At 63.4% G+C, this 13,020-nt stretch overlaps 1 protein-coding gene across 9 annotated transcripts in view; it reads right to left on the bottom strand.

Moving 5' to 3' along the window:
* Positions 1–13,020, bottom strand: part of HDAC4 (histone deacetylase 4) — a 147,099-nt gene that overhangs the window by 108,716 nt on the left and 25,363 nt on the right. For all 9 annotated transcript variants that reach the window (XM_036022637.1, XM_036022634.1, XM_036022633.1 and 6 more), the window contains exon 2: positions 8,012–8,205. In XM_036022637.1, the coding sequence (XP_035878530.1) occupies positions 8,012–8,033 (22 nt within the window). In that variant the 5' untranslated portion in view covers positions 8,034–8,205. The remainder of the gene's footprint in view (positions 1–8,011; positions 8,206–13,020) is intronic.

Raw genomic sequence — 13,020 nt, 5'->3', positions numbered from 1 at the left:
TGGGAGTCTCCTCGCTCTGCCGCAGCCCTCATGGGGCTCCCGTGGGGTCTAACAAGCACGTGCCAGAGCTGGCCGAGACCCCGGACTCAATGGGAGGCCGAGCTCCGTCAACCCTCGAGAGTCTGCAAGCATCTGAGACCAGAGTGGGCCTCCACCAGAGAGCCCCCAGCAGACGGCTCTGGAGCGGGAGCCCCGGTCTCATGGGCACGGCCCGAGCCTCGCAGCCCCGGCCCCCAGAGCTAGCTTCAGCTCCGCAGCGACACCGCTCCGTGTGCAGCACGGACGTGCACGTGGAATCTGCTTGAAAGGTGTCCAACAAGAGCTGCGAAGGCACAGGAAGCCTGTATTTAACAAAACTTGTGAAAAGTGTGTGTTCGGTTTACGTAAAACCGGAACTGCAGAGTCTGGCTGGTGGAAAACAATGGTCAAGATGTTGTCTCAGCGGGCGGTTCTAACCAAGGTCTCAGGAGGAACAAGGGAAGCGGTACAACGAGCTGCTGACCACCCCCATCCCGGTACAGACCTGGACCCACCACCCGCCAGGGCAGCCGGAAGGCCAGGTGCGGCAGGCCCGGCCCGGGTCATGCTGGACGTGTACCCCCTTTCTGTTGCAGAGGGTCAGGGTTCTGACCGTACATACAGGGCCACCCTACCTGGGACTCTACCCCCCCACTGCTCCAGCAGAGGCCTCCCGAGGGAGGGACCACCTAACACCCCCCCCTTAGCTTCTGTCGAGCTGCAGCGCACAAGCTAAGCCTCAAAGCCAGGTGCCCCCCGAAAGGCCAGGGCCTGTGTGAGGTGACCTGGCCCCCTCTCAGGAGGCAGCCCAGCTGCACCAAGCAACCCCAGTGACACCCCTTCGGCCGAGGTGGCCTAGTCACACACGGAAGCCCACAGACACAGGGCTGCCTCTGCCCAGGGGCTCACCCAGCCCTGGCCCCCCCCCGCCCCAAGGCAAAGCCGAACTCTCTCAGAACTAGACACTGTTGAGGACGTCCCTACAGCACCGTTCTCGGGCAACGAGGGCGCCGAGCCAGACCCCAGCGGTTCTTCTCTTCTCACAAGTAGTGCTGACGCTGGAAAGGAGCCTGCCGCCCCATGCAGGCCCCCCAACCCCATCTCATCGCACCCAGGCCCAGCCCAGGGTCCCCACAGCTGCTGGGAAAGAAACAGGCTGGGCTGAATCTCCTTAGGATCCAGGGGGGCTGAGGCCACACCCTGCAAGCCCGCCCACCAAGGCCACACCCACCAGGACCCTCGCCGCAGCAGAAGAACCAAGGACGGCCGGAACCGCTGTCTGGGATCTCCTGCAGCCCCACGCCAGAGGGCAAGAAAAGCCCCCCAAGGACCGAGAGCCACGCCCACGACCAGGCTGGGGCCCCCGGGCCACGCGCGCTCCCCCTGGACAGCCGGGCTGCGGCGGAGCACAGCCGGACGTGTGGAGGGGGGCCTGGAGGGCTGGACCTGCCCGAAAGCCAGCGGGGCCTCGGGGCCAGGAGAGTCGCTGCAGCGTCCAGGGCACTCGGTCCCCTGGTTCTATGCAGTCACTTGTCGCCAGGCTGCTGCTGCTCTCCCACATCCAGGACACCCCAGCCCCAGCTCAGCCAGCCACAGAGGGACTGACCTGTGCCCCTCTCCCGCAAGAGAGGACACGCCCCCTCCACGACACAGCGAGAGGTAATGTGCACAAAGCCAGGCCACTGCGGGTAACGGGAGGAGCCGGGCCACAGACGGCGGGCCCGTCCACTGGGAAGCACTGCCCGAGGCCACCCGTACCCAGGAAGGACACCGAGCCCCCCCACCCCCGAACCCCCACCACGAGGCTGAAACAAAGTGGGCTATGCCTCGGACCGTGTAATACTGTCCGCAAAGAACACGCGGTTCCCTCGCGCAGCCCCGGGCCGAAGGGCATTCGCCCCAACCCAGCGCGGGCCGGCACCTCTGCCTGCACTAAGAAGGCAGGCAGGTGCCCAGCTGCTGGGAGCTGGAGGACCACTGTGTGTGGCCGGAGGAGGCGGAGCATCAGCACTGCGGGCCACACCCGCCCCAGACACACCCCGGTGCGCATGCGCAGCCGGGTAGACCGGGCTGGGACCCTCTGCGGGACCGCCCTCCATGGCCTCGGCACCGCCCGGGGCCCGGCCAAGAGAAACTCGCTGACCTTAGAAGTGCACTGCCCACAGAGGATGCCTAGGGCCAACAGCTAGGAATGCAAACGCGGCAGGACGGAGCCTCAGCTCCTCGAACACCGGGCGTTCTCCCGGCTCCACGCTCAAACGGCGGGCTCAGGGGAAGCAGCCCTCTAGGAGATGGCCTCGGAGCTGCAAGTTCAAAGGGCAAACCACGTGCGCCACCCACGAACGCTCCGCCGCGAAAAAGGCTGGCGAGACCACCACGAGGCTCCGTGTGCAGAGTCGTGGCCGCGCGGAAGAGCTCGGCGCATGCGCAGTAGGGGCCCCCGCCCGCACTGTGGCCGCCGCCAAGGCCGCGGCGCCGAGACGTGCCGACCAGCTGCCCGGGATTCTTGACAAACGCCATTTCAAGTCAACGGATGTCGAAGTGGTACGTTTTATTTAAAAATACATATACACACACATATTACTTTTAAGTAAGCCTCAATACAGCTTTTCAGAAGCATGCAGTATTAGTAAAAGTGAGGAAAAGGTTGTAAGGTTGAGCACTGCTTTTCGAGTAAAACTCCCAGAAGTCCCAGCGCCGCATTTCCCCGCGGACCGCTCCAGTTCCCGGCCAGGGCCGCGGCACTCAGTGACAGCCGTGAGCCCAGCGGCAGGAGGGGGGGCACCCAGCCTCAGTCCCGCAGGGACCCGAGGCCCCAGAGCCCCACTCGGACCGTCTTCCCAGGGGCCGCCTGCCGCCACAGCGCCGGCCAGGCTCCCGGCGGCCAGCGTCGCAGCGCCGGGAGGCAGAGCCGAGGGTCTGCACGCGGTGTGGGAGTGGGGCGAGAAGGGGAGGCAGGGCAGGTAAACAGGGGGCGCCGGGACAGGCGTGTCCTTCGCCCGCACTCCCCCTTCTGCAAGGCCCCGCCCCACCACCCCACTGGTGGATGGAGTGCCGGAAGCCAGCCGGGGAAGAACACGCAGTCAGACACAATCCTAGAAAGTTCGGTTATTTGTCTCACTTGATACTTCTTCATCATTATGACGCCCTACAGGTGTCCATTTTTTATCATGTTCTCGGGAATAAGCAAATAAAAGGCTCTTGGGTGGAAACACAGTGAAAAGCTTCAGCCCAAACCTCCGAGACGGCCCAGCTTCCTCAGGGTGGGCGGGGGTCAGGGAGAGTTCACAGTGTTCCCACACACATCCCAGCAGCACAAAGGCCGAGAAGTTCAACAGCAAGGCCGCGCTCCTCCACACCGAGGGGACACACCTCCTGTGTCCCCGCCAAGGGCACAGTGCGAGGGCAGGGGATGCAAGGCCCACGATCCCTTCTCCAAGCTCAGGGTCATGGGACCACGTCAACCTGGGTGGCAGTAGTCCCCCCCCCCAGCCCTTCCAGACTCAGCTCGCCGTCCCCTGGCCTGTCCCCTGTCACCGCAGGAGCCACACTGAACCAAGGGCCCTGGGGCATCGGAGGTCCCTGCACGTGGACAGGTCAGCTCCCAAGGGGGCCCAGTGTGCCCCGAGTTTGCCCTCCGGACAGGCGCCCAGTTCTGCTCCAGGCCGGCCTCTGGCTGACGCAGCCGTGAAGACGGATTCACTCAGCTACAAAGCGGGAAACGTGGCCCCGGAGCTGCCCACGCAGGGCATCGTGCGAAACAAATGCAGTAACTGCAGGCCCCAACTCGGAACAAAGTCACCATTCATCCGGCCTGGACGCCCCGGGGGCGGGCCTGGACTGGGGGCGAGCGGGGAGCAGGCAGACGTGTCGCTGCCATGAGTCTGAACCACCTCTGGTTCAACGGAGCCGGGTCGACAGCACCCCCGGGCCCCGCACACCTGTCCACGCAGACCTGCCCCCACCGGGGGCCCCAGTGACAGCTTCTGGGTCCCAGCGCCAAGCTGCTCTCAATGGGCTCTGATGCTGGGCTTGTGTGTCAAATCCCTGCCGGCAGCTCATTCTTAAATCTCAATGCCATTAATCATCCAACATTCAGCCTGGCAGAACTCAGAAATTTGCATTTCTACAATGGTGGCTTTGAAAAAAGGACATACATGCAAATGTCCCACAAACTGTACAAGAATTTTCAGAGAATTGCCAAAACAAACCATCAATGCTTCATTGACAGTGAATTTTCTGAGCTCTTCAGAACGACTGAGTATTCGTGATTTTTAAAGACAAAACACAATTTGGGGATTAAAAAAAGAAGTAGGTTGAAAAAGAAGTCGTTATGTCTCCATGATTTGCAGAACAAACCTTGACTGATTAAGCTCCCAGATAATGAAGGCGGATAGGGTGCGGGGGAGGGCTCAGGGGAGGGCGCTAAGCTGCAAGTGCCCCCCTGGGGCTCGCCAAGGCCCCGGGGAGGCGGTTCTGAAACCCCACCAACTTCCCGCAGTCACTCAGCTCGGCTGGGGCAGTTAGGGCCCCACCACCCCAACACACACACTCACACCTGCCTGGGTGCCTGCAGCCTGGTGTCAGCCCCGTCTCTCTCCCTGGTCCCCTAAGGGCTCAGCGCCTCCAGCCAAACGCTGGGGACTCTCATGCCTTCAGGGAAGGATCTGGAAGCTCTTCTCCAGCTGCCGCACCTGCTGCATCCTGCTGGGCGTGAACGAGGCTGCCCTCCTGGCCCGAGCCTCCTGCACCCCCTGCCCCCTGCCCCGTGCCTCCCCAGCCCAGGGGCAAGGCCGCACAGGGCTCAATCCAGGCCCAGAACCCATCTGTCACCAGCAGCTCGAAACTGATGTCTTTGTGTTAACTGCAGGTCCTCAAAATTCATTTTCTCTCTTTAAAGTCCCTAAAACTTGGCAATATCCCTGAAACATCCCATTATTGCAAAGCACAATGTAAAGGACACAAAAATATTTTTCTGATAGAACTTCTATCTTAAAACATAATGACCTTGGCGGCCAAACTGGTTGCAATAAACTGACTGCAGATCAGGCCCCGGAAGCCAGGCCCGAGGACAGAGGGGGCCGTCTGGATGACCTACGGAGGGCAGCCAGCCACCTCCGGGAAGGCCTCCAGGATGGAAACCCGAGGGAGACCTGAAGAAATCAGGCTCTGTGGAACTCCACCAAGCCCCTGCAGGCGCAGGTTCTTTGGCGGCCACAGAGTCTAGTGACTGGAGTTCAGTCCTTCCGTGTAGACAGGGTACTTCAGCCCCTAAGAAGTCAAAGGGTGGTCCACGTGAAACCACTGATCGCACGTACACGAGCCTTCCTCGGGACGGCTAGTCTGCTGTTCCCGAGACACGGTCTGTGCCACCTTCCAAGATGCAGGGGGAGAGAGGGCACCTGACTTCCCACCCTGATCAACCAGTTTTCTATCGAGACTCAGGTGCACATGACCACACACCGGTCCCCGAGTGCCTGCCAGGTGGGCCCTGAGACTGGCAGGATTCCTCCGGCACCACTGGTACCAAGAAGGCACCCTGCGGGTTGGAGCGGGGAAAACCTGTCGCTGTCAGGTTTTCCTGTGAGCCAGCTGGGTTATCCACCCCCAGGCGCAGTCTGCTGGGGGCGGGAGGGACAAAGACAGGGAGGAAAGGACCTCTGCTTGTCCCGAAGGCGGGTCACACTGGGCCCCTCCCCGTCTCACCCAGGGACGCCCTGACAGGCGGGCCCTGTGTCCTGTGCACCCTTCCTGACCCGTATCAGCACGTCCCGCAGGGAAGGGCTGGAGCATGGGGCTGGGCAACAAGCACACTATTTCAGAACCTCTTTCCCTTCTTCTCGCCGTCAGAGAAGGGTTCTTTGAGGCTGAGTCCACCCAGCCCTCTCCGCAGGCTGCTCACATCGGCGCAAACACTGATTCAGAGCAATAAAACCCAGCAGCGAGCCGTTTTACGTCAGAGCGCCGGCCGGCTCTGGCGCGCTCGTAAAGAAGGGCCATAAAACCCGGTGCACGCCTCGCCGCCGGAGGGAGTGTGGAGGGAAAACAGGGAGGGAAAAGCAGACACGTCAAACACAAAGGCCGTGTTATCATCCGGGCTGAGCGCTGCACTGCCAGTGTGGGTGCGGCGGGGACAGCCGGGGCCCCAGGGGCGCGGCGGGGTAGGGCACATAGCCTTCGAGGTGAGGGGCCTCCCACCCCGCCCCCAGGGCCAGGGGCCTGGAGGGTGCGGGTGCAGGGAGGCTGGGGCAGAAACAGGCTCCTGCTCGGGTAAGGACGGGACAGCAGAAACCCCGAGTTCGAGAGAGCAGAGTGAGTGAGTACTAAGGACCTCTCTCCTCCCCAGTCCACTCAAGTGACCAGATGCAAACAGAAACATTAAAGGGTGCGCAGCCATGCTAGACAGTGGGAAACAGCACCAACTGACCAAAAACTTGGAGCAATTTCCCAGAAAATGCAAGTCTGACGGGACCCAAGTGACGAGAAAATCATCTTAGAGACCAGCCCATCGCTGGGGCAGGCCAGACCGCCGCGGCACACTCGCGGAGGGCACCACCCCACGGCTCGGCCCAGCCCCCCGCCAGCGCTGTGTGCGGCACAGGGCTGCTCGGGGAGGACAGGGAAGCCCTGGAGGACACCTGAACACCCGAGGGACGGGAGTGTCCAAGGGCTTGGGCCCCAGGCGCACCACCACCGCGGCTGAGGAGGAAGCAGCTCAGGCCTCCGAGAGACCCGCGGACAGTCTCTGGAGCACCACAGAAGCGAACCCGAGGCTCCGCGGTTCCGAGCGTGCACGGCCGCCTCGCCCGCCGGCTGCGCGGTTCCGTCCGAGCGCCGATCCGGCACGGAGGGACACTTAGAGAAGTACGTGCACCAACCACGGAGTGACCGCGGTCTGACGCCAACCCGGGGCTGCTGCACACACGTGGGGCCGCCCCCACGTCCACACCCATCCACCAGCTGTCAAAAGTCAGCTTGACTTATACCGACAAGTGCTCACAATACATTAAAACATAAAAAAAAATAAAACAGAATCATCCCCCAAGGGGTGACTTCGCGTCATGAAAACACCTGCGCACGGCCGGGGCTCAGACGCAGGGCGCAGGCCCGCCTCCCGCAGCCAGAGGGCAGGGGAGCAGGGCACCTTCCGGCCTCCGCGGACACACCTCGATGGTGACACTGCAGTCTGTCCTCCGCCCAGTGCCCCTCCCCGGCGAACGCTCACACCCGTAAAACCTTCACGTCTGCAGGCGCCCGGGCCTCCTGCCCTGCCGGCTTCCGGCCACGCCCATCAGGCCGAGGGGAGGTTCAAGAAGGTCCCAGGCGATCCCGAAGCAGGAGACCCGGATGCCACCGCCGGGCTGACCCAGGGGTGAGCATGTGAAGGCCGCCCCCTCCCTGGACACAGGGCGGCTGGAAGCGGCAGCAGGTGGCACGCTGGGGCTTTGCAAGGGGAGAAAGAAATCCTAAGGCGTGTGCCCACGCACACTTTTGAATGTTTGAAGGTAAGGGCCACACAGACGTGGGTCCCAATATGGGATCCCAGACAAGCCCCTCCTTCCATCCAGGCCTGAGAGCACCTGGGCGCTGTGAGGACCGACCCGTGTGGCACCCCGAGTGTAGGGCCTCACAGAGGCACACCGCAAGGGGCTCCTGAGCCACACCCAGCCCCAGCCCCCCACAGCCCCCCCCAAACAAAGAACCTGGATGAGAAATCAACTCTCCAAGTCACAAAGTGACCTTTAGGTGTCACCTCCCACAAGCTCCACGCCTGAGCCCTGGCACAGCAGCCGGGCCTGCCTTCAGGTGAGCCGCCCGGCCCAGTCTCCCGCCGGCTGGCTCCTCCCCCGAGATGAAGGACAGGCGGCCAGCACTGTGCCAAGTGCAGGCAGGACCAGCAGGGCCACTGTCGAGGAAGACACGTCCACAGCCCGAGATGAGTGCCGCCGCCAGGGACACCCCTTCTGCCCAGGGCAGCCCCACCGGCCCTTACCTGGGTGGCTTTGGGAGCTCATCGCTGGCAGCGTCTGTGCCTCGCCGTGACTCAGCGGCTGGAAACTTCCACGGGGACGATGCTCCACGCAGCTCCAGAGTCCCGGGGACACATGCAAGCCCAGCGGCGGGCCGGGGCAGGGGCACGTCAGCGCCTCGGGGTGAGGCAGGGCATCCACCGGCTCAGGGGAGGGCCTGCAGTGGGGCAGAGGAGACAGCACAGTCAGTGGGTGCGCAGAGGAGCCCCGGATCTGTTTTCGCTCGTTCCCACCGCCTGGAATGGACCAACGACCACCTGGGCAGCTCTGCTGACAGGACGCACTGTCGGGGAGCGGGGGCTGTCAGTAAAACGGGCAAACACAGTGAAAACATGAGAGCGACCTCACCCCGTCGGCAGAGAGCGCAGCACAGGGACTCCATCCCGCCCGCCCGGCCACAGCCCCCGAGGGCCAGCTGCACGCAACAGCGGCCGCACTCCAGCTGCTCCCGGCCCCTCTCCAGAGTGGCTGTCTCCTGTGTCCTCGTTGTGAAGTAGCACGCGCCCGTCACAGGGGGGTTTTGACAAAGTCACCTGTGATGCCGTCACAATGGGGCCAACATGTGTAAGCTCCTGACACGTTTTCCCTTGCCCTATGCCCAAACTGCCAGCTCTCAGCCGCGGCCCCCGACTCTGTACTGCGTTGACACCGGTTTTCCAGGGTCCTTAACTCCCCCGGCCGCACTGGCTGCAAGGCTCGGTGAGGACGCCGCCCCTCCACCACGTCGGGCGGGCATCTGGGACCGGGCAGCTTGTCACCCCTTCTCCCCAGGACCAGACCCTGGGCACTGCAACCCCTGAGCGGAAGAGCACCGACGCGAGTCCATGAACTCCCACCACCAAGCACCCGTTCCTCGCCCCGGCATCGGCAAGGGGCTGTTTAGACCGTGTGATGAGCATGTGTCACTTTTATAATCAGAACATAGAAATACCCTGAAAAATGGTCCTTATGAAAATCCTCCCATTGACCCTGGCTTCAGGCCCATCTGAGGCCTGTCTGCCATCTTGTCCTCTGCCAGCGTGACGAATCCCTGCTCCTGATGAGATCACTCAAGGCCAGTTTCCCGATTCCTCACAATCAAAGAACCTGGCCCACACAGCCTGGAAGCAGTCACTCCCCAGGACCGGCTATTTAGGTGGTTTCCAAGTTCAAATTCTCTGTAACTCTGTGGTTAATATCTGAATGACTGCGGTTCTGTAGCTGGTTACTTCCCCATGAAACACAGTGGCATAGCTCTCAGGCTCAGAATTCTTATTCACGTCTTGGTCAGAAGGAGCTTTTCTTGAAGGCAGTGTAGTGGGCTGGCCAAAAGGTCCATTTAGTTTTCCTGTAGAATAAAAGGCACATTCTTCATGTTCACCAATAACTTTAATGATGTGGATATTCTGAATATGACGGCTCTCTCCCGCGTGGTAGAACGTTGATTGTTCTCAATTACTGTCTCGATGTGATCGCCGTCAGCTTCAGTGGGTCTCCCCGACCGTGGAGCGCCGTCCAATGGGAAATCTCCAGCAGGAAACTGCGCAAAACTCTTCTGACACGTTCTATCAGGCACAGCGCGCTCCCATGCACAGCTCAAATCTTTGTGTGCGTTCCAGTTGTTTTTACCTTTCTTGAAATAATAAAGCATAATACACTGAAAATGTTGTGTATTTTCTCTCATCTTCAATATTAAAATGGCTACGCAAAAATTCGCCAATTTTGATGTTTTTTTTAAATGCACACTGACATGACAGCTGTCACAACACCATCTAACAAAACTGTTTCGAACGAAGTTAAAGATGACTAAGCACCACCAGAGCCATTTTACTGGAAAAAATAACAAAACGAACCTTTTCGCCGACCCCACAGCTGGCATGATTCCAAAGCCTTGCACACGTTAGCTGGCTCTCCACCCAAGTCACCCCTCACTGGGTATAAAAGCCGCCGACATTCCCCCCAACAGGTCCGTGCGCACACACCGCCCCGCCCCCTGCTCCGCAGGACACGCCCATCGGCAGGGTGGGGCTTCCCCCCAGGGAGCTCTGGGGCTGACGGTGCTGCTGCTGTTACTGTCACTGGATTCTGTCTGGATCGGGCCAGAATTTTTTCAACCTCGAAACAAAAAGACGTTTTCAGAAGAGGTACGGGAAGAGCCCCGTTTCTTTACCGGCCTCTCTGCCGGGGCAGTGCTCCTCCGCACCGTGGTGACAATCGCTCCGTTAACCGGCTCTGGCTTCTCCGGGGCACCCCGGACGTCCAGCTGAGCTCGCTCCGTCACCACGGCACGCGCGCCCTGGGTCGTTCTCCCACCCAGGCCTCTTCGCAGGCGCGTGATCCGCGCAACCACTTCACTCCTCACGGCTTCTACTGCAGGCTTACACCCGACTGCCCGTCCCCAGCCGCTCCCCTCACAGCTCGGCCTTCTCTCGTCCTCCCCTGGGTCCCTCCCTCCTCGCGTCCTTCTCCCGTGTGCATGCGGGGTCGCGCCTTCTCCCAGCCAGGCTCGTGGAGTTCGCTCTCTGACTTCGGCAGTACATCACTTTCGGAGGTAAGTTCACCTTCTGCAGTTCGGAGCAGGTCCCTTCCCTCATCCCGGGACACCGTTCTGAGGCCGGCACATGAGAACAGCTCTGGCCCCGGGCTGGGTTTTGCGCCAACGCCATGCGCGCCGGCCCCTACCCCATGTGTCCACCGCGGTGCTGGCTAGGGGCCTGCTCCGGGCTCTGCTCCGGCGGCGGACGGGCGGTGGGCTCTCAAGCACACGCTGAGGCAGCGGCGGAGCAGCCCTCGGATGCGCAGAGGCTGAAAACGCTCGGCCGGCGGACCCGCACGCAGCGGGTCCTTCAGGCGGAGGGGCAGGACCGCCCGCCGGGCCGCAGCTCCTCGCGGAGGCGGGAGAGGAGGAGCCTCGGAAATGCGAACCACGGATGTAAACTCAGAAGTCTCCTCGTAGGTTGGCTTTCGAGGAGAGAACTGCCTGAGCAAGAACAGCAATGTACCGAGAAGTTTACGGCACAGGGACCGAGGAAACACGTCGAAAGTAGCCCAGACCAGGCGCACCAGAGGCGCGCGGGCCGGGTCCCCACACCGGACATGGAGCGCGGCGTGAAGCGGCCACTAAGGTCCTAGTTAACGTGCCAGTAAGAAATAACAAAAACAACCCACAGGCAGGCAGGAAACAGACAAAACAAAAAGCCGTGACAGGCGGAGAGAGGCCGCTTCAAACCCCACTCCATCGGCCACCGTGCCAACGGCCCGCCCCCGCCCCCGCGGACCGGGGAAGAGGGCAGACCCCGCTCCCACAGAGCTCGAGGAGGAGGACGACGCGGGGCCGGCCGCCAAGGGTCCAGAGAGGGGCCGAGCGTGGGACGCGGGGACACCGGCCTTCCCCAGGCTCACGCACCCAGCGAAAGCGCTGCCCGCGAAGAGCCCGCTTCCGGCATGAGGATACAAACAGGCGGCACGGGGAAGGCGGGAAGAATACGTATCGTGCAACCGCTCGTCGAGCGGAAGCCACCGCCGTCACGCTAACGCGGGGCCGGGAGCGCCCTCGGGAGGGAGAACAGCGCCCCCCCTCCCCGGAGGAGAGACGGAGCGGCGCTGCGAGGAGGAAGCGGCGGCCGTGCAGCCGGACACCCGGCGGGAAGAACCACGGAGGACACGGCCGCGCCGCCGCCACTGCCGCCGCCGGGACGAGGACAGGACGCCCTGCGGAGGGGCGAGTGCGCGCCCCCCGCACTCCTCCTGGAGGCGCGCGGAACGCCCGCCGGGACAGAGCGCTCCGCGGCGCCAGACGAGGCTCCGCACGGTCTAGAGGACTGGAGCCGGGCCGTACGGGCGCGTCCCCTGAACACGGCGCGGTGAAGGCGGAACCCCGGCGTCTGGGAGCCGACGCACTCCCCGGGGCCGGGCCGAGGAGCCATGGGAACGCGGGCCGGAGAGTCCCGGAGCGGAGGCCTTGGACGGGAACGGAAACGCAGCGTGTCACCGCGTGTGCGGCAGGGGACACTCGGGGCGCCGGGAGCCCGCCCCGCCCGCGCGGGTCGCAGCCAGCGCCCCCCCCCCCCCCCCGGTGCCGCCTGGAGGAACGAACGAACGAACGACCGACCGGGGCGAATCCGGGACAAGCGAAGAGGAGCGGACCTCGAGGCGATGGAGGGAAACGCGGGAAAAGCGCCGGGACTGACAGCGGACGCCCCGGGACGAGGAACACCGCGAGACCTCCGGCTGAGCTCGCGGGAAGGCGCGGACAAGACAGGCGGGCGTCCGAGCGGGAGGTCACCGGGGCGTGCGGGACCGGACGGCGCGCACGGGACGCCGCCAACACCCTCCCGCCAATGACCGTGACACTCCACGACCCCAACAGATGCCTCACGGACCCACAGGACGGAGCTCACCGACGGCCAGCCCCGGCCCGGCCGGCGTCCTGGCGTCCGCGGGGCGCCGGGCCTCTGGCCACCCGCTGCGGCTCCGCTCCCGCCTTCCCGCCGTTCCTTTCGCCTCAGCGCGCTCCTTTCTCCTCAGCGCCTTTGCCGGGACTGCACTGCGCAGGCGCAGGTGCGCCGCCACGCCCCTCGGCTCCGTGTGGCCAATCCCGTGCCCCCACAAGCGGCGCGGGCGCACCGGCGCGTGCTGGTTCTGGTCCGACGCCACCACCGCTCGTTCCGGGGGCCGCCACCACCGCTCGTTCCGGGGGCCGCCACCACCGCTCGTTCCGGGGCCGGGACGAGCCCCTCCAGGTCCGCCCCCCTGTGCTCCTGACAGGCCCCTCCCCCACCTCGCTCTCTCTTTCTTAAAGCGTTCTTTACTTTCCCGGAATCGACCGCTTCTCGGGGAGCCGGGTCCCTTTCTTTGGAGCCGAGGTGACCTGCGCCGCCGCCGCCGCCGCCGCCGCCGCCGCCACCGCCCGCGGCCCTCCCAGCAGGCAGTGCGCAGGCACCCACTGCACGTCCCAGCTCCACGTCTGCGTCCAGCCGTCGGTCTGCGTCTC

This window comes from Phyllostomus discolor, chromosome 4, assembly GCF_004126475.2.
Source record: "Phyllostomus discolor isolate MPI-MPIP mPhyDis1 chromosome 4, mPhyDis1.pri.v3, whole genome shotgun sequence".
NCBI classification, from domain to species: Eukaryota; Metazoa; Chordata; class Mammalia; order Chiroptera; family Phyllostomidae; genus Phyllostomus; species Phyllostomus discolor.
The sequence above is the reverse complement of the archived record's forward strand: the minus strand, read 5'-3'. Positions and strand labels throughout refer to the sequence as shown.